The 20399-nt window shown below is 37.8% G+C and overlaps 1 protein-coding gene across 3 annotated transcripts in view; it reads right to left on the bottom strand.

Annotated features, from left to right (window-relative positions):
* Opcml (opioid binding protein/cell adhesion molecule like) overlaps positions 1-20399 on the bottom strand; it is a 1182194-nt gene that overhangs the window by 108443 nt on the left and 1053352 nt on the right. For all 3 annotated transcript variants that reach the window (XM_058575284.1, XM_058575283.1, XM_058575282.1), the window contains one exon: positions 4287-4412. In XM_058575284.1, coding sequence (XP_058431267.1) covers positions 4287-4412 — 126 coding nt within the window. The remainder of the gene's footprint in view (positions 1-4286; positions 4413-20399) is intronic.

The following is a 20399-nucleotide window of genomic DNA, read 5'->3' as shown; positions in this document are numbered from 1 at the left end:
GAAGATAGTGAAGGCATAGATAAATTTCTTAAGTCATATGATCTGCCCAGATTGAGTCAGGAGGATATAGAAAACCTAAACAGACCAATATCAATTGAGGAAATAGGAGAAACCATAAAAAGACTACCAACTAAGAAAAGCCCAGGTCCGGATGGGTATACAGCAGAATTTTACAAAACCTTTAAAGAAGAACTAATACCAATACTTTTCAAGCTACTTCAGGAAATAGAAAAGGAGGGAGAACTTCCAAATTCATTCTATGAGGCCAACACCACCCTGATACCTAAACCAGACAAAGACACTTCAAAGAAAGAAAACTACAGACCAATATCTCTAATGAACCTAGATGCAAAAATCCTCAATAAAATTCTGGCGAATCGGATACAAAAACATATCAAAAAAATTGTACACCATGATCAAGTAGGATTCATCCCTGGGATGCAAGGCTGGTTCAATATACGGAAATCAATAAATGTTATTCACCACATCAATAGACTTAAAAATAAGAACCATATGATCATCTCGATAGATGCGGAAAAAGCATTCGACAAAGTACAGCATCCCTTTATGTTCAAAACTCTAGAAAAACTAGGGATAACAGGAACATACCTCAATATTGTAAAAGCAATCTATGCTAAGCCTCAGGCTAGCATCATTCTGAATGGAGAAAAACTGAAGGCATTCCCTCTAAAATCTGGAACAAGACAGGGATGCCCTCTCTCTCCACTTCTCTTCAACATAGTTCTCGAAACACTGGCCAGAGCAATTAGACAGACGAAAGAAATTAAAGGAATCAAAATAGGAAAAGAAGAACTTAAATTATCACTATTTGCAGATGATATGATTCTATACCTAGCAGACCCAAAAGGCTCTACAAAGAAACTATTAGAGCTAATAAATGAATTCAGCAAAGTGGCAGGATTTAAAATCAACACGCATAAATCAAAGGCATTCCTGTATATCAGCGACAAATCCTCTGAAATGGAAATGAGGACAACCACTCCATTCAAAATATCTTCAAAAAAAATAAAATACTTGGGAATCAACCTAACAAAAGAGGTGAAAGACTTATACAATGAAAACTACAGAACCCTCAAGAGAGAAATAGAAGAAGATCTTAGAAGATGGAAAAATATACCCTGTTCATGGATAGGCAGAACTAACATCATCAAAATGGCGATATTACCAAAAGTTCTCTATAGGTTTAATGCAATGCCAATCAAAATCCCAACGGCATTTCTTGTAGAAATAGAGAAAGCAATCATGAAATTCATATGGAAAAAAAAAAGACCCAGAATAGCAAAAACAATGCTAAGCAAGAAGTGTGAATCAGGCGGTATAGCGATACCAGACTTCAAACTATACTACAGAGCAATAGTAACAAAAACAGCATGGTACTGGTACCAAAACAGGCGGGTGGACCAATGGTACAGAATAGAGGACACAGAAACCGATCCACAAAACTACAACTATCTTATATTTGATAAAGGGGCTAAAAGCATGCAATGGAGGAAGGACAGCATCTTCAACAAATGGTGCTGGGAAAACTGGAAATCCATATGCAACAAAATGAAACTGAATCCCTTTCTCTCGCCATGCACAAAAGTGAATTCAAAATGGATCAAGGAGCTCGATATCAAATCAGAGACGCGCCGTCTGATAGAAGAAAAAGTTGGCTACGATCTACAGTCGGTGGGGTCGGGCTCCAAATTCCTCAATAGGACACCCATAGCACAAAAGTTAATAACTAGAATCAACAAATGGGACTTACTCAAACTAAAAAGTTTTTTCTCAGCAAAAGAAACAATAAGAGAGATAAATAGGGAGCCTACACCCTGGGAACAAATCTTTACTCCTCACACTTCAGATAGAGCCCTAATATCCAGAGTATACAAAGAACTCAAAAAATTAGACAATAAGAGAACAAACAACCCAATCAACAAATGGGCCAAGGACCTGAACAGACACTTCTCAGAGGAGGACATACAGTCAATCAACAAGTACATGAAAAAATGCTCACCATCTCTAGCTGTCAGAGAAATGCAAATCAAAACCACCCTAAGATACCATCTCACTCCAGTAAGATTGGCAGCCATTAGGAAGTCAAACAACAACAAGTGCTGGCGAGGATGTGGGGAAAAGGGTACACTTGTACATTGCTGGTGGGACTGCAGATTGGTGCAGCCAATTTGGAAAGCAGTATGGAGATTTCTTGGAAAGCTGGGAATGGAGCCACCATTTGACCCAGCTATTCCCCTTCTTGGTCTATTCCCTAAAGACCTAAAAAGAGCATGCTACAGGGACACTGCTACATCGATGTTCATAGCAGCACAGTTCACAATAGCAAGACTGTGGAACCAACCTAGATGCCCTTCAATAGACGAATGGATAAAAAAAATGTGGCATTTATACACAATGGAGTATTACTCTGCATTAAAAAATGACAAAATCATAGAATTTACAGGGAAATGGATGGCATTAGAGCAGATTATGCTAAGTGAAGCTAGCCAATCCCTAAAAAACAAATGCCAAATGTCTTCTTTGATATAAAGAGAGTAACTAAGAACAGAGTAGGGACGAAGAGCAGGAGAAGAAGATTAACATTTAACAGGGATGAGAGGTGGGAGGGAAAGGGAGAGAGAAGGGAAATTGCATAGTAATGGAAGGAGACCCTCAGGGTTATACAGTGGAGGAGGTAGAGAGAGAGGAGGGGAGGGGAGGGGAGAGGTGGGGAGGGGGGAGGGGGGAGGATGTGAAAGGCAGCGAAGCACAACAGACACTAGTATGGCAATTTGTAAATCAATGGATGTGTAACTGATGTGATTCTGCAATCTGTGTATGGGGTGAAGGTGGGAGTTCATAACCCACTTGAATCAAAGTGTGGAATATGATACGTCAAGAAATTTGTAATGTTTTGAACAACCCACAATAAAAAATTTAAAAAGAAAAAAAAAAAAAAAAAAGCACTTTGAAGTTCTAATTTTCAGCACCTCAGAATGTGATCTTGTTGGAAACAGATTATTTACAGAGATAATCAATTAAGATGTGGTCATTAGTGTGGGCCCTAATACAGTGTTACCCTTACGCCTTTAGTGTTTCCCTACTTTAAGGGAAAATTTAACACAGGAAGAACGCCATGAAAAGATGAAGAGAGAAATCAAAATGATACCACTAAATATCAAGAAATGTCAAAGATTTACATCAATCACCAGAAGTCAGGGGGAAAAAAAGCATACAAGAGATTCTCCCTCTCACCTATCAAAAAGGAGCCAAACCTGTCATCACCTTGATCTTGGATGTACAACCTCCTGAAATGTGAGGAAATGGATTTCTATTCTGTAAGTCATACGGTTTTTTGATATTTTGTTAGGGCAGTCCCAGAAAATTAATACAGAGTTTTATTTTTTACCCATTGTTGGGGTTTATTGTATCATAGCAGACCTTTGTCTTTCTCAAGATTATTAAGATTTACTCCTGTGTTTTATTTTAAAGCTATATTACTTTTAAATCACACATAAGATACACTCCACACATTTTCCTAATCACTATTCACTGAGTTTCATATTGAATTTTCTAATGTCTAAGACAGTACTTATTTCTGTTACAATTCCTAGAATTAATCATAGTTTCTAATAGTCATGCGAATATATCACATGAATTTGTGCCCACATTTTCAAGTTCAATTTGGAGTGAGTTTAGCTTCCAAGAGGATAAGGCTCAATGCACCTTTGGTTCCTTCCCACTACATTGGAGATGATGTATTAATACTAATTTTTGAGTGCCCAGCAGAGTTCTGACATTATTTCTAATGTCCTTTTCTACTCAAGGTGGACTGTTTATGTGCAGATAAGACAGGTGTAGCTTTGGATTAATATTTACAAAGTTCTGAAGCAGAAAATCTCTTTCCTCTTGGATTCTCAATAATGCCAACATTCCCAATGACAATGTATCACCTTACCACTCTACTGCAAGAAAGCAGATATTACCTCCAATTAAGAAATTAACATCTTCACTGAAATTTACTTTTATAAAATTTTGTTCCTTATAGTTTAGAAAACAAAAACCTTTTAATATTATAAAAAGTGCTATGAAAATAATTCAGTAAATTTCCTCTATAAATTCTTTTGGACTGGAATACTCAGAAGCTGATACAAGTTCCTGTTTGATTTTTACATTGTTGTATTACAGATACATTGCTGTTTTCTGATTCTTGGAGTTCTGTTGTGTGTGACAGTCAAGACTTAAATACACTAACTCTGAATGTTTTCCATACATGAATACTTTACCCTTGACTGATAGGTGTCTCCATGTCACAGTTGGCTCTGGTCTGCCAATAGCAAGACACAGCAGGGTCACGCTGCTTCCCTCATTCACGGTGATGTCTGAGGATATGTTCATGATCTGAGGAGGAACTATAAAGAAACAGAAAAGAGAAGAAACACCTGAGAACTATTCTTTCCACTTAAAAGATGTGTTATCATGATGAATATTGTTCTCATTCACAAAAATTTTATGTTGATTGGTTAAATAAAATTTTGGCCACCAACAGCATTTACGGTGTTCTCCTGAAAGGCAAAGCTCAGTATTTTATTTGGTTGAAACAGGAGACAGGGGCTTCTGTGTGGATGGTGAGGGAACAGAGGAAATGAAGACATGGACATTACTGCTATTGACTTAAGGCAAAATCAAAGCAAAAATACAAAGTCTTCCAAGGGCCCAGTCTATCCATATACTCATTCCTTGTATTGGAATCAATGGCTGAAGTGAGTAACCATGAGTAGTCCCCAAAGACCTTTTCAAAACTCTTACCAAAAAGATCAAACACACTGAGATAGTCAAGATTTCCTAAGCATTCCAGATCTTTTCAAAAATTTTTGAACTTGTACAAGAATAGTCCATCCTGGAATTTTCTTCTTCTTGTTGCTTAACCTAAAAATTCCTGACCACTCTTAAAACACACCCTTAAACACTCAGTGAAATTTTCTCACACTCTTTCAGAGTTATTTGGCTTTCTCCCTGGACTCAACCAACAAACATTAATGTCCCTGCTGCTTTTGTCAACATGAAATTGTACAGACACTCTTCAACTTAGGATGGAGTCATGTCTAGTAATACATTGTGACTTCAAAATAACCTAAGTCTAAAATGCATTTAATATACTTAACCTCCCAAATATCATAGTTTAATAACCCAGTACATTGTGGAGTATAGGTGGTTTCCCCTTGTGATCATATGGCTGATTTGGAGCTTGGCTCACTGCCACGGCCCAGCATAGTGAGTTTTACACTGTATAACATTAACCTGGGAAAGTATCCAAAATCAAAATTCAAAGTAAAATTTCTACTGAGTGAGAATGATTTCCTATTAATGCAAAAGTTAAAAAAAATAATAAGTATAGCCATCATCAGTATGGAACTCAACTGTATTTTAAAGGTATGGTATTCTAGTGGTCAGGGCCAGGGTTCTGGGTCCATTTACATCAAGATTTGAATCTTGGCTTAGCTCCTCATCTACTGTATTTCTTCATAAGTAACCCTCCTTTAACTCTTTGAGTTTGGTGTGCTCACCTGTGAACTGCAGGTGACACTAGCAACTAAATTCACAAAGTTGTGAGGTTTAAATGAAATAATGACATAATAGAGTATCTGATTTAAAGGAAGCACTCAATAACTGTTAGTTGATAGGACAATCATGATGATGATGATGATGATGATGATGATGATGATGATGATGACAGCAACAATAACATCTTTCAAAAATATCATTTTCCACTCATGGGCCAATACCATCTCTCTGTATCTTTAGCACTGCAGAACATACACAATCCCTTATCTTACTACCTATCTTGCCTATCTCAAGCCTTGATTATCAATTCAACTCAAAGCTCATTATGGAGAAAACCTAGATTCCTTCTCAATTTTTACTCCACATCACCATTGTTCTGGTTGTATTTCTCACTGATCTTCACAAGGACATCTGCAATACCCTCCAATCTGAAATCTTCCATTTGGTCTCTGCAGTTTTTGGTCCCTCTAATCTATTCCTTACTAGGCTAGAGTGATCTTTTCAGGCAATAATCTAACCAAACTACTCTCCTTTGTACTCCTACAGCTCACCATGACCAACCAGATGTAGACAATCTCCTCTGCATGACTAAAGGGCTGGGCACTCTAACCCCAAATCCACTGCCAATCTTCCTCCCCGGGCACAGTTACCTCTAACACAGAACACTGCGTATCTTCACTCTACCTGCAATATGAGAAAAGCATAGGTGCTTCCATAGTGTTGCTCCTCCTCCTCCTTTCTTGCTTCTTTTCTTATAAAGGTATCTTTTAAGATACCTTCTTTTCTTATAAAGGTATTCAAATGTCATCTCCCCTCTGCTGTTTTCCCTAAACTCTTCTCACATCCCAAAACCATCTATTCAGCTGCATCTTGTCCCAACCTGATTCAGGAAGGAGACTGAGCATGTGGCATTACAGGCAATGTTTTCATGCCTGTCTCTTTCCCAGGAGAGCAAGTGGTGGAGGTCAAGCAGCGATCACACACATCTCTATTTCCTCAGTGTCTGGCACAGAGGCTGGAAAGATTGCATGCTTAGTTCCTCTTTGAATTAAAGATTCAAAGAACAGATTTAGCAGAATTCCAAAAACTAGGGTAGTTAAGACTTTGAATGGGAGATTTCAGACACCTAATATGTTATTTCCAATTTTCTTTCCGATCTTCAAAATAAAAGGAAACACAACAGAAAGAAGGCTTACAGTCATGCTGATTTGTATGTACTGCACTTTAATTATGAATTATTAATTATAAAACAGGTAAAGCAATAGTAGATTATAAACCACCTTGAGTCAGTGACAAAAGAGAATTATAGCTGATGCTCAATTCAGACGACTATGCAGCCTGAAGTTTTATGTTGCTGAGACCTTACAGGTAAGTCTTTTCAAGGAGAAGCCATAAGTAATGAGCAGAACATTTGAGCTCTTAAGGGAATCCACATTATCAAATAAATAAAAATTGCCTAGCTTATAAATCTGCCATATTTTGTATTATTTCTGCATTAGGAATTGCCCTGCAATTTCAGTGCACATATTTTACTGAAATACACAGTGGGAAAAAAATAGTGTACATTCTAACTACACTGCAATCTCTTGAGAAAATGGTTCTACCTGTTTTTCAGTATTTTCTAACTTGTTAAAAAATAGTTCTGGGCTTAGAAATGCCAATACTTTTTTTTTTAACTTCTGTAAAGCAACAACTTCAGTGCAACTTCCAAAATATTCTCAAAATAATGTCTACTTTAGCTGGAAGTACTAGGCCATCTGAAGGTCCCTTTTGTAGACCCTAGAGACTCTTCAGAAGGAAGCTAGACACAGTGTGAGGAAGCACAGTCATGGTGGTGAACCAGGATTTAATACATTGCTGCCATGGTGCTGTGGAATACAGTGCTCAAGCACAGTGCCTCACCTCAGAGCCATTATTTCCATGGACGTTGTATCTCATTGGATGGTTTGAGGGCTGGATGAAAAGATATTTGTAAAATTCCATAGATGTTCATCACGATCTCCTCATTCTCCCGGATCTTAGTCAATGTTACCCATTAGGAAAGTTTCCTGAAGTGGGATTGCCAGTGGCAAGCCAGACAGTCCCACTAAGTCCACAGTTCTATCTCTCCTTTTCTGCAACTGGATAATGGTCTGTCATTTATCAAAGGAACAAGTAATTTCAAAGGTGTGAGTAGCCAAGTGGAGAACGTGGTTTGGCTTTGTTTATTTTTATTTTTATTAATGAAGTGCTGAGGATCCAACACAGGGTCTTGAGCATACCAGACAAGTATTCTTACCATTGAGCTAGCAATCCCCCCAGCTCTCAGAAAGTGAATTGGGAAGAAGGAAATACTTTTTATTTTCAATTATGGTATTCTCAGCAACCAATGTTAGTAGGTAGCTTTGATTGTAAACTGTCTTGCACATGCATTATCTCACAGATTCTTTAAAATTAGGAGATAAATTGAATAAATATTCCATTAAAATAAAGAAACTGAGGCACAGGGGGAACTAAGTAAATTGTCCACAATTACAGAATTCATAAATGGCAGAGCACATATTATAGTGCCTTTTGATTTAATCTCTTTTCAATCCCCCAAACACAATATTTATATTCATTCGCTTTTGCATATTGTTTCCTTGGCTTCCTAGTCATCCCAGAGTGTCTTCTTTCAGAGCACTTGCCACAATAAACAAAGTTCTCTCATTCAAGTCTGCTTCCCCACTCACCTCCGTTGACAACAGGGATCCCTCTTAACCATTCTTGTTTCTCCAAGGCCCTGTGCATTTTTTGCCAAGGGAGGTATTCAATAATGCTAATTTAAATCTGAAGCAAACTTGGCAATACTATTAAGACTTACTCTTGCTTTCATGATAACTTTTTGCAGAAAAGATCACTTGAGGATGGCTTTAAATGAATCTCCATATTTTGGCAAGAGATCATCGTTCAATGCAGATGAGCATCTGTGGCAAATGAGTCTATATATCACGCTAGTGCTTATAAATATACAAATAAACACAAAGAATGAATAACAATCTTACTTTAAATGCCTAGATTACTCAAAGAAAATGAAATCTTAGGACCTGAGGAGCCTAACTAAAGGATTACAAATAACAGTGTGTTTTTAAATCATGCCCCAAAAGTTATTTACCTTCAGGAACAATTTTTTGGCTTTAATACACACATACACACACACACACATACACACACGTGTCTCTGTGTGTGTTTGTGTATATATATATATATATATATATATATATATATATATGAATATATATGTGTGTGTATGTATATATATATATATATATATATATATATATATATATATATATATTCTTACACATACACAGTAATTTGTGTAACAGCATACATATTAGATATTTACTTATGCAACAAATCTTTATTATGGGTCAGCCATAGTTTTAAGTAAGGGGACTATAAGTGATTTATAAAGTCTAACATTTAGTGGGCCTGAGAGACGAGGGGGAAAAAAAGTCATAATAATGAATACAAAAGCCCAAAGCTGTATAAGCATTCTGAAAGAAAATGTAAAGTCTAAGGAGTGATTGTAACAAGAGGATCCTATTGTACAAGAAGACATTTGGCTCCTCTGTTGATAGTGTAGGCTTCTGATTATCTTTTTACTGGGTGATGGGTTATAACAGGCCGTTTGCACAGGCTATGTATTCAGCTCAATGAACTACTATGGGACTTCAAATGTGGTCATCTTAGATAGATGATAGATGTATAGGCAGACAATCCATTACCAGATTATAATCGAGTATTTTAAGGAAAGGGGCAGATTTGTGAAGGTGTCTTTGGGGTATGGGTCACCATGAAATATGTATGCATTCTTTCTATTTATAGTATATTCAAAGACTCTTTAAGTACCCTAAACACATTCTCAAGCTTGACCCTTCTTCTCCAACCTCATTGCTATTGATTGAAAATGAGTAGAAAAGACAATTGTCTCATGTTTGGAATGTTACCAAAATGTGATCATTTTCTAGCACCACCTTATAAGCCAAATCCCACACACTTAACACCTGTAAATGTCTTGTTTCTACCTAAAACCTTCCACATCTGCTCTTTGGTAAACATGTAAAGGACAAACTTCTTGGCAGGATTTATAAGACCTTTTACAGTCTGGCCAAAGCCTAACTGCTAGCCCTTCTCTGGCAGGTGTCTCCAGGGCTAATAGAGACCGTACAGCCATTCTCAAGTGATCTTTTCTGTGCCTTCACATACACAACTCCTTTTGTTTGGAGAACATATCTCCACTTCTATTTCCTATGAACCACGGATACTTCAGTACTTAGCTCCTTCACAATGCCTTAGTTGCTCTACCTTCTCTTCCCAAGGCATTCTCAACCATGCCCTCATTATATCATTATCTTTGCAAGTGAGCCTTTTCAAGGATGGGTCTGTTATCCTTATCCTTGTAAGCCAATTCCTGACATGTACTAGCATCCTTCCTTCCCTAGGTGTAATGTATGTGTGCACAGGATTTTAATTGAGTACCACATCAAGAGTTTCAGGGAGAGGAAGGGCAAATGTCAATTTCTAGGATGGAAATACTCAGCGCTCTTACATGTTTACTTACATGATTTTTTTCTTCTGTATTTAGGTTACTTTCTCAGAAATCTTTGATAATGGTCCCAGCTCCCCCCACCATGCCTGCCATATCTAAGTCAAGTCCTCTTGCTACATTCTCAGCTTAAACTTTCCATTTTTCTGTAGAATATTTATAATGCTTTGTGCTTTTGTATTCATTGTTATGACTTTTTTTTTCCTTGTTTCTCTGGCCCACTAAACTTAAGGCTGCATAAGCCATTTATAGTCCCAGTACTTAGAAATATGGTCAGTGCATAATAAAAATAAATTTTTTTGAATAAATAAATACCTAGTATATATACTGTGCTATGCAAATTAATATGTACTTGTAAGAGCAAGCTTGAATTAGAAAAGACTTTCCTGAAGGCAAATCATTTTTTGTGTGCAAAGCTAATTGAGGATTGAACTGTGTGACTTTGACAAGTGAGTCCCCACCCTGCACACAGTTGATATGGTGAGATGGAAAAATCATAAGAGAGGCCATGTACCAGATTCTGGAACCCAATAGACCTGAATAACCTGGGATAGGTTTTATTTAATCTAACAGGGCCCCTGAATTCTCATCTGTAAAATAAGGACCAAATTTTTATCTCTCCAGTTTTTTTTTTGTTGTTGTTGTTGTTTTTTTGTTTTTTTTAATTGGTTGTTCAAAACATTATAAAGCTCTTGACATATCATATTTCATACATTAGATTCAAGTTGGTTATGAACTCCCAATTTTACCCCAAATACAGATTGCAGAATCACATCGGTTACACATCCACATTTTTACATAATGCCCTATTAGTAACTGTTGTATTCTGCTACCTTTCCTATCCTCTACCATCCCCCCTCCCTCCCCTCCCATCTTCTCTCTCTACCCCATCCACTGTAATTCATATCTCTCCTTGTTTATTTTCCCATTCCCCTCACAACCTCTTATATGTAATTTTGTATAACAATGAGGGTCTCCCTCCATTACCATGCAATTTCCCTTTTCTCTCCCTTTCCATCCCACCTCATGTGTCTGTTTAATGTTAATCTTTTCTTCCTGCTCTTCCTCCCTGCTCTGTTCTTAGTTGCTCTCATTATATCAAAGAAGACATTTGGTATTTGTTTTTTAGGGATTGGCTAGCTTCACTAAGCATAATCTGCTCTAGTGCCATCCATTTCCCTGCAAATTCTATGATTTTGTCATTTTTTAGTGCTGCGTAATACTCCATGGTGTATAAATGCCACATTTTTTTTATCCATTCATCTATTGAAGGGCATCTGGGTTGGTTCCACAGTCTAGTAATTGTGAATTGTGCTGCTATGAACATCGATGTAGCAGTATCCCTGTAGTACGCTCTTTTAAGGTCTTCAGGGAAAAGTCCAAGAAGGGCAATAGCTGGGTCAAATGGTGGTTCCATTCCCAGCTTTCCCAGGAATCTCCATACTGCTTTCCAGATTGGCCGCACCAGTTTGCAGTCCCACCAGCAATGTACAAGAGTACCCTTTTCCCCACATCCTCTCCAGCACTTGTTGTTGTTTGACTTCATAATGGCTGCCAATCTTACTGGAGTGAGATGGTATATTAGGGTGGTTTTGATTTGCATTTCTCTGACTGCTAGAGATGGTGAGCATTTTTTCATGTACTTGTTGATTGATTGTATGTCCTCCTTTGAGAAGTGTCTGTTCAGGTCTTTGGCCCATTTGTTGATTGGGTTATTTGTTTTCTTATTGTTTAATTTTTTGAGTTCTTTGTATACTCTGGATATTAGGGCTCTATCTGAAGTGTGAGGAGTAAAAATTTGTTCCCATGATGTAGGCTCCCTATTTACCTCTTTTATTGTTTCTCTTGCTGAGAGAAAACTTTTCAGTTTAAGTAAGTCCCATTTGTTGATTTTTGTTATCAACTTTTGTGCTATGGGTGTCCTATTAAGGAATTTGGAGCCCGACCCTACAATATGTAGATCGGAGCCAACTTTTTCTTCTATCAGACGCAGAGTCTCTGATTTGATATCTAGCTCCTTGATCCACTTTGAGTTAACTTTTGTGCATGGCGAGAGGAGGGGATTCAGTTTCATTTTGTTGCATATGGATTTCCAGTTTTCCCAGCACCATTTGTTGAAGATGCTATCCTCCCTCCATTGCATGCTTTTAGCTCCTTTATCAAATATAAGATAGTTGTAGCTTTGTGGATTAGTCTCTGTGGCCTCTATTCTGTACCATTGGTCCACCCGCCTGTTTTGGTACCAGTACCATGCTGTTTTTGTTACTATTGCTCTGTAATATAGATTTAAGTCTGGTATCGCTATACCGCCTGATTCACACTTCCTGCTTAGCATTGCTTTTGCTATTCTGGGTCTTTTATTTTTCCATATGAATTTCATGATTGTTTTATCCATTTCTTCAAGAAATGCCGTTGGGATTTTGATTGGCATTGCATTAAACCTATAGAGAACTTTTGGTAATATCGCCATTTTGATGATGTTAGTTGTGCCTATCCATGAACAGGGTATATTTTTCCATCTTCTAAGATCTTCTTCTACTTCTCTTTTTAGGGTTTTGTAGTTTTCATTATATAAATCTTTCACCTCTTTTGTTAGGTTGATTCCCAAGTATTTTATTTTTTTTGAGGATATTGTGAATGGAGTGTTTTTCCTCATTTCCGTTTCAGAAGTTTTGTCGCTGATATACAGAAATGCCTTTGATTTATGCTTGTTGATTTTATATCCTGCCATTTTGCTGAATTCATTTATTAGTTCTAGTAGTTTTTTTTGTAGACCCTTTTGGGTCTTCTAGGTATAGAATCATGTCATCTGCAAATAGTGATAATTTAAGTTCTTCCTTTCCTATTTTTAATGCCTTTAATTTCTTTCGTCTGTCTAATTGCTCTGGCCAGTGTTTCGAGAACTATATTGAATAGAAGTGGTGATAGAGGGCATCCCTGTCTTGTTCCAGATTTTAGGGGGAATGCCTTCAATTTTTCTCCATTGAGAATGATGCTAGCCTGAGGCTTAGCATAGATAGCTTTTACAATGTCGAGGTAAGTTCCTGTTATCCCTAGTTTTTCTAATGTTTTGAACATAAAGTGATGCTGTACTTTGTCGAATGCTTTTTCTGCGTCTATTGAGATGATCATATGGTTCTTATTTTTAAGTCTATTGATGTGGTGAATAACATTTATTGATTTCCGTATATTGAACCATCCTTGCATCCCAGGGATGAATCCTACTTGATCATGGTGCACAATTTTTTTGATGTGCCTTTGTATCCGATTCGCCAGAATTTTATTGAGGATTTTTGCATCTAGGTTCATCAGAGATATTGGTCTGTAGTTTTCTTTCTTTGAGGTGTCTTTGTCTGGTTTCGGAATCAGGGTGATGTTGGCCTCATAGAATGAATTTGGCAGAGCTCCTTCTTTTTCTATTTCCTGAAATAACTTGAAAAGTATTGGTATTAGTTCTTCCTTAAAGGTTTTGTAAAACTCCGCTGTATACCCATCCGGTCCTGGGCTTTTCTTGGTTGGAAGTCTTTTGATTGCTTCTTCTATTTCATCTATTGTTATTGGTCTGTTTAAGTTGTGAGTATCCTCCTGACTCAGTCTGGGCAAATCATATGACTTAAGGAATTTATCGATGTCTTCACTATCTTCTATTTTATTGGAATATAGGTTTTCAAAATAATTTCTAATTGTCTTCTGTATTTCTGTAGTGTCTGTTGTGATATTGCCTTTTTCATCCCGTATGTTAGTGATTTGAGTTCTCTCTCTTCTTCTCTTCGTTAGCATGGCTAAGGGTCTGTCGATCTTATTTATTTTTTCAAAGAACCAACTTTTAGTTTTGTTAATTTTTTCAATAGTTTCTTTTGTTTCAATTTCGTTGATTTCCGCTCTGATTTTAATTATTTCTTGCCTTCTGCTACATTTGCTGTTGTTTTGCTCTTCCTTTTCTAGGGCTTTGAGATGAAGTGTGAGCTCATTTATTTGTTGGTTTTTCCTTTTTTTGAGGAATGACCTCCAAGCGACGAATTTCCCTCTTAAAACTGCTTTCATTGTGTCCCATAGATTCCGATATGTTGTGTCTGTATTTTCATTTATCTCTAAGAATTTTTTGATTTCTTCCTTTATGTCTTCTGTAACCCATTGATCATTCAGTAACATATTGTTCATTTTCCATGTGATGTAGGATTTTTCCTTCCTTCTTTTATCATTGATTTCCAGTTTCATTCCATTATGATCAGATAAAATGCATGGTATTATCTCCACCCCTGTATATTTACTGAGGGTTGCCCTATGGCATAATATATGGTCTATTTTTGAGGAGGATCCATGTGCTGCTGAGAAAAAAGTATATCCACTTGATGATGGTTGATATATTCTATATATGTCAGTTAAGTCTATGTTGTTGATTGTGATATTGAGTTCTATAGTTTCTTTATTCAGCTTTTGTTTGGAGGATCTGTCCAATTGTGAGAGAGGTGTGTTGAAGTCACCCATAATTATTGTGTTGTGGTCTATTTGATTCTTGAACTTGAGGAGAATTTGTTTTATGAACGTCGCAGCACCATTATTTGGTGCATAAATATTGATAATTGTTATGTCTTGTTGGTGAATGGTTCCTTTTAACAGTATATAATGTCCTTCCTTATCCCTTTTGATTAATTTAGTCTTGAAGTCAATTTTATTCGATATGAGGATGGCCACCCCTGCTTGCTTACGAGGACCGTGTGCGTGGTATATTTTTTCCCAACCTTTCACCTTCAGCCTGTGTATGTGTTTTCCAATCAGATGTGTCTCCTGGAGGCAGCATATTGTTGGATTTGTTTTTTTAATCCATGTTACCAGCCTATGTCGCTTTATTGGAGAGTTTAAGCCATTAATGTTTAGAGTTACTATTGATATATGGTTTGTACTTCCAGCCATGTTTGATTATTTATCTTCTTTTTTTTTTAATTTAGTTTGTTTCTCCATGGTTAGCTTTCCCCCCTCCCTCTGTCTTTATAGAGGCACTTCCCACTGATGGTTTTGGTTATTATTTTTCATTTCTTCCTCGTGTAGTGTTTTGCTCAAAATGCTTTGCAATGCTGGTTTTCTGGCTGCAAATTCTTTTAGCTTTTGTTTATCATGAAAGATTTTTATTTCGTTATCGTACCTGAAGCTTAATTTTGCTGGATACAGAATTCTTGGTTGGCATCCATTGTCTTTCAGTGTTTGAAATATGTTGTTCCAGGATCTTCTCGCTTTCAGCGTCTGTGATGAAAAATCCGTTGTTAACCTTATTGGTTTACCCCTGAATGTAATCTGCCTCCTTTCTCTTGTAGCTTTTAGTATTTTCTCTTTGTTCTGTATATTGGATATCTTCATAACAATGTGTCTTGGCGTTGGTCTACTGTGATTTTGTGTGCTCGGTGTCCTGTATGCATCTACAATTTGTATATCCGTTTCCTTTTTTATTTCTGGAAATTTTTCTGTAATTACTTCATTCAGCAGGTTACTCATTCCCTTGGTTTGAATCTCTGTACCTTCTTCTATCCCGATGACTCGTAGGTTTGGTTTCTTTATGTTATCCCATATCTCTTGGATGTTTTTCTCGTGGTTTTTAACCAGCCTTTCTGAGTTGGCTAGGCTCTTTTCAAGATGATATATTTTGTCTTCATTATCTGATGTTCTGGCTTCTACTTGCTCCACTCTGTTAGTGATACTCTCAATTGAGTTTTTAATTTGGTTTATCGTTTCCTTCATTTCTAGAATTATTGTTTGGTTTTTTTTTTTATAATTTCAATCTCCTGATAAGGATGCTTAACTTCTTCTTTTATCTGTCTATGTAATTCATTTTCAAAGTGTTCTTTCACTGTTTGGATTTGCTGTCTCGTATCTTCTTTAAGGTTCCATTCCATCTGTCTAAGATATTCCTTGAGTTCTTTATATGACCATTTTTCTGCTGACTCTAGGTCCTCCTGAATATTTAGGCTGTCCTTCATTGTTTGTACTCCTTTTCTTCCTTGCTTTTTTATGCTGCTCATGTTACTTCTTGTTCTGTTTGACTGCTGAGTTACTGTTTACTCTTATAGATTTATTTGATGCTTGAGAGGAAAGATATTAGAAGGGAAGGGAAGAAGTCACTACAGAGAATGAGAGTAGGCAGGTAGAATTCAAGGAAGGGGGAATAAGAAAATTGAAAAGAAATGAAAAGACAAAAGAAACAAGAATAACAAAGATTAGATAATAAAGAAAGAAAGAAAAGACGAAAAAAAATTTTTAACAAAAATAATAGTGATAATAAAAAATGAAAATTAAAATTAAAAAATAATAATAATAAAATAAAAAAAAATTAAAAAAAAAATAGAAACATTGAAAAAAAGTTAAAGAACAACAACAAATAAAAATTGAAAATATAAGAAAAAGAAGAAAAAAAAAGAAAAAGAAAAGAAAAAAAAATGATAATAATAATAATAATAATAAATGCAGTCCTAGAGTTCTATTAACTTCTCTTCCAGTAGGTGGAGCTGTGCCCACTGGGCCAAGCTTCTCCTCTCAGTAGGTGGGAACCATTCACTGTGCAGCAGCTCTTTCTCCTAGACTGGGCGGGTCTCCAATCCTGAGTGTCTAGGGCCTTGTCTTGTGTTTCCTCAAGCCAGGCCATGCTCACCTGTGGCGCTCACCATAATACTGGCTACACGCCAGGTCTGCTGCTCCTGGGAGCCCTGTTTTCATGAACACCTGGGATCACTCTCCCTGTTTGCCTCCCTCAGACCCTAAGTTTGTAGAGCTTGGGGCTGAGATCCCCCAGCGAATTTGCTTGCCCTCCTGTAGCCACGCCCCCGGTAGCTGGTGCAAGAGACCTCAGTTGTCAGCACTGGTGGGAGCGGTAGCCGGGAGTTCCACGCCGTGAGTCCCGCGCCACTCCTGATTCCCTCGGTCTGGTTATTGCGTTCACAGGAGAGCTGGGAGTGGCCCTTAAGTTTTCCCTGCTGTGTGGAGAGAGATGACTAGGGGATTACACACCTGTCGCGCTGGTTTCAATGCAGTTATCTCCTCTGCCCGTGACGCCATTTCTCTGCCATGGTGATATCCCATGCAAATGGTGACCGTTTGTTCCCGTTGCCGGGTGACCAATGCAACAGGTGGGTCCTGACTGTCTCTCCCAATCCCCGTTTCAGTCCTGTGGCCACTGCCTATGAAGGCTCGGTTGGCTTTTACCTCTGTAAGTTCCTAAGGGCCGGCCAATTATTTCAGCGGGATCGTTAGTGCTGAGTCACACGAAGCAGGCGAACCGGAGCTTAATTGCCTCCGATTCGGGCTCTGTGTGTGTGTTCTGAGGGGCCCAGGCTGTACACCCCAGATCCACGTCAGCTCAGCATTGCCTAGTGATCCTGAGCAAACAGGATTTAGACAGTTTACGGCTCCCTATGCCTGCGCAGTTGAAGATGTCAGAGACTTGATCTCTCTGCGCCTGCCACCATGTTACATCTCCTCAATGATATTCATGTTGCCCTTACAGCTTCCTGGTATAAGCAAGTTCTTGGGATTATACAAACTGCTGCTTCTGTTTCCAGTCCAGATTTCTAGAAATGAAACCATGCCGCCGTCGCCTCCGTCTCTGGGCCGTGCTCACGAGCGCCACACTTGTCTGCGACCGTAGCAGAGCCGCCCTGGCCTCCGCAGCTCTTCAGCCCGGTGCCCGGCCCCAGGGGCCCAAGCGGCTGCCGCTGCGGCTCTCCGTCCCCCTCCTCCGGAGCACGGGTCCCCTGGCAGGGGGTGCAGAACGACCCCAGAGCAGGCTCTGCCCGAAGGTGCAGCGGCGAACAGGCCACCGAGACGCTCGAGGCTGCAGTCCAGCCTTCGGAGGACAGGGCTCGGCACGCAGCCCAGCTCCAACCTCTAGGTGCGGCTGCCGGACAGTGTATACAGCTGTTGTTTTGTTTTTAATAGCAAGGATTGAACTCAGAGGCACTTGAGCACTGAGCCACATCTCCATCCCTTTTTTTGTATTTTATTTAGAGACAGGGTCTCACTGAGTTGCTTAGTGCCTCGATAAATTGCTGAAGCTATCTTTGAACTCCCAATCCTCCTGCTCCAGCCTCCCAAGCTGCTGGGATTACAAGCATGTACCACTGTGCATGGCTTCTCTCCAAGTTGTTGAGAGAACTAATGTCACCGTATACAATACACTAGTACAGTAGCTAGAAATAAGTATTTAATAAGGTATCATGGATAAGTGTTAACAGTTACTGTTCTTTCACATACTCATTATTGATGTTGTTCATGCTATTTAGAATAAGAGAAAAGACTTAATCTATGCCTAATGGAATATTTTCTAAATCTCAGTTACTTTTATGTTATGGATGACTTGGGGAGCAGGAAAGAGAAGATTTCCTTATGGTAAGTTAAATTAAATATAATAAATAAATAAACTTAATTAATGACATTAAATTATATATAATATATAATATATTATCTATAATATATATAATATATGTAATATATAATATATTGTTTTAATTATGTAATACAATCTATAATTGCAATCATGTAATGTACATTTATATAATTTATGTATAAATTATACACACATGTGTATATTATACAAATATTATAATTTTATTATACAACTTGTATGATTATACAAATATTTTTGCAAATATGTTAATTCTATAAATAATATTATATAATTGAGTATTAATAATATAATTATAATATTATAATATATATTACAAATTATACAGTATGCATATAATAATTATATTATGCATACAATTAATGTATATTACTATTCAGAAATTTCATTATCTTTATATGTGTGTATACACACACACACAAGCACATACACACATACTCTGGCTACTGAGTCAGTATTTGAAAAATAATTGCTGGTGTCCTCCTCTTTGACAAAGCTTAATCAAATTCATCAGGTACATCTCACACACATGTAGAGAAATCACTTGGCTCTCCCTATCTGTTTTCCCAGAGGGAACAGGGTACAAGTCTTCAGCACAATGTCCTGCTCAGCAGGAACTTGTTTCTCACCTCAGCTGAGAGCACAGAAGCAAAATTGACATAAGGCAGACTGCAGAGGTGACGGCCAGTTCTCCAGGCACCAGCCTTGCCCATCCAATGAGGCCAGACATCCATCATTCTTAGCAATACAATAAATAACCCTTCACATACAATAAATTATTTTTACTTCATTATCTTACATTAACCTGATAACATCTCTGAGGTGCATAACACAAGTTAAAGAATTAGAAGTCTGTGAGTTTAGCAGGAGGTAGGGACACAGTTCCGTCCCAAGGCTCAGTGCCAGCCCTGTTGAGATGTGACAGTGCAGCAGAACACTGGCCTTGGGGCACTCAGCTGCTGACTCTGGTACTGAGTTGACTGTACTAACCAGACACCTGTGTGCAACTGAAATCCTCTGATCTCACTCATTTCCTGTGAGGTAAAGTTCATGACACCTGTTGATGGGTAGATGGCTTGATATGTGTCAAAATGACAGTGACACATATAGTGAATGCATGTCTTTTCTCTACCACAGAGAGTCCCGACACCAGCAAGAATTCTGGGGAGATGATTTTTTGTTAACAGTAAGTGAGGTTTGGCCAAGATGAGGAGCCATTGCCTCATTCTAATGTTGGGCCCTATTTTGAGCTGAGCCTCAGAATTCTGCCCTCACCCAAACCCTGCTGCCCACTAGAGATGATTGCTCATGTCCTATTCCACACAAGTCTTACAAGGACAGTTTTCCCAATATGTATACTCTACCCTGCTTCTGTCTACACATAGGATTTGAGTCTTAAATGTTTTATTTAAGACTGCATGGCACAGTTTAAAAGCAAAAGAGTCTCTTGATTTTGAGTCATAGAGGCTGAAGTTTGAAAACCATTTTTTCCAACTATTTCCATCATTATTTTTGAAAAAGTAACTTGAGCTATTAAGTTTCAGCTTCCTTGACTGTAAAATGGACATATGAATATTTGCCTCACAGGGATGTAGAGATTAGATTAGAGATAATGGTTTCAAAGTGCCTTAAATAGCTTATTATTATTGTTTTCACTTTAATGTTATTATTATGCTCAGGGAATAACAAAATATTAAGAGACCACGTGAAGGCTAATAGAAATATGAAATACTTTTCATTACAGTTTTAAACATTTAAGGCTAATTTATAAAAATAATACAGTAAAGGCTTTTAAGGATCTAATGTTTTATTCTTGTGGGGTTACCTTTCTGCATTTTAATAGGAGAGTTTATTTCCTAAACCAGAGGCAAGAAT

This window comes from Marmota monax, unplaced genomic scaffold (genome assembly GCF_021218885.2).
Source record: "Marmota monax isolate L192 unplaced genomic scaffold, Marmota_monax_Labrador192_F-V1.1 WCK01_AAM20220418_F8-fsc00062, whole genome shotgun sequence".
In the NCBI taxonomy this organism is placed as follows: Eukaryota; Metazoa; Chordata; class Mammalia; order Rodentia; family Sciuridae; genus Marmota; species Marmota monax.
Note: the sequence above shows the minus strand (reverse complement) of the source record. Positions and strands in the feature narration are given on the sequence as shown.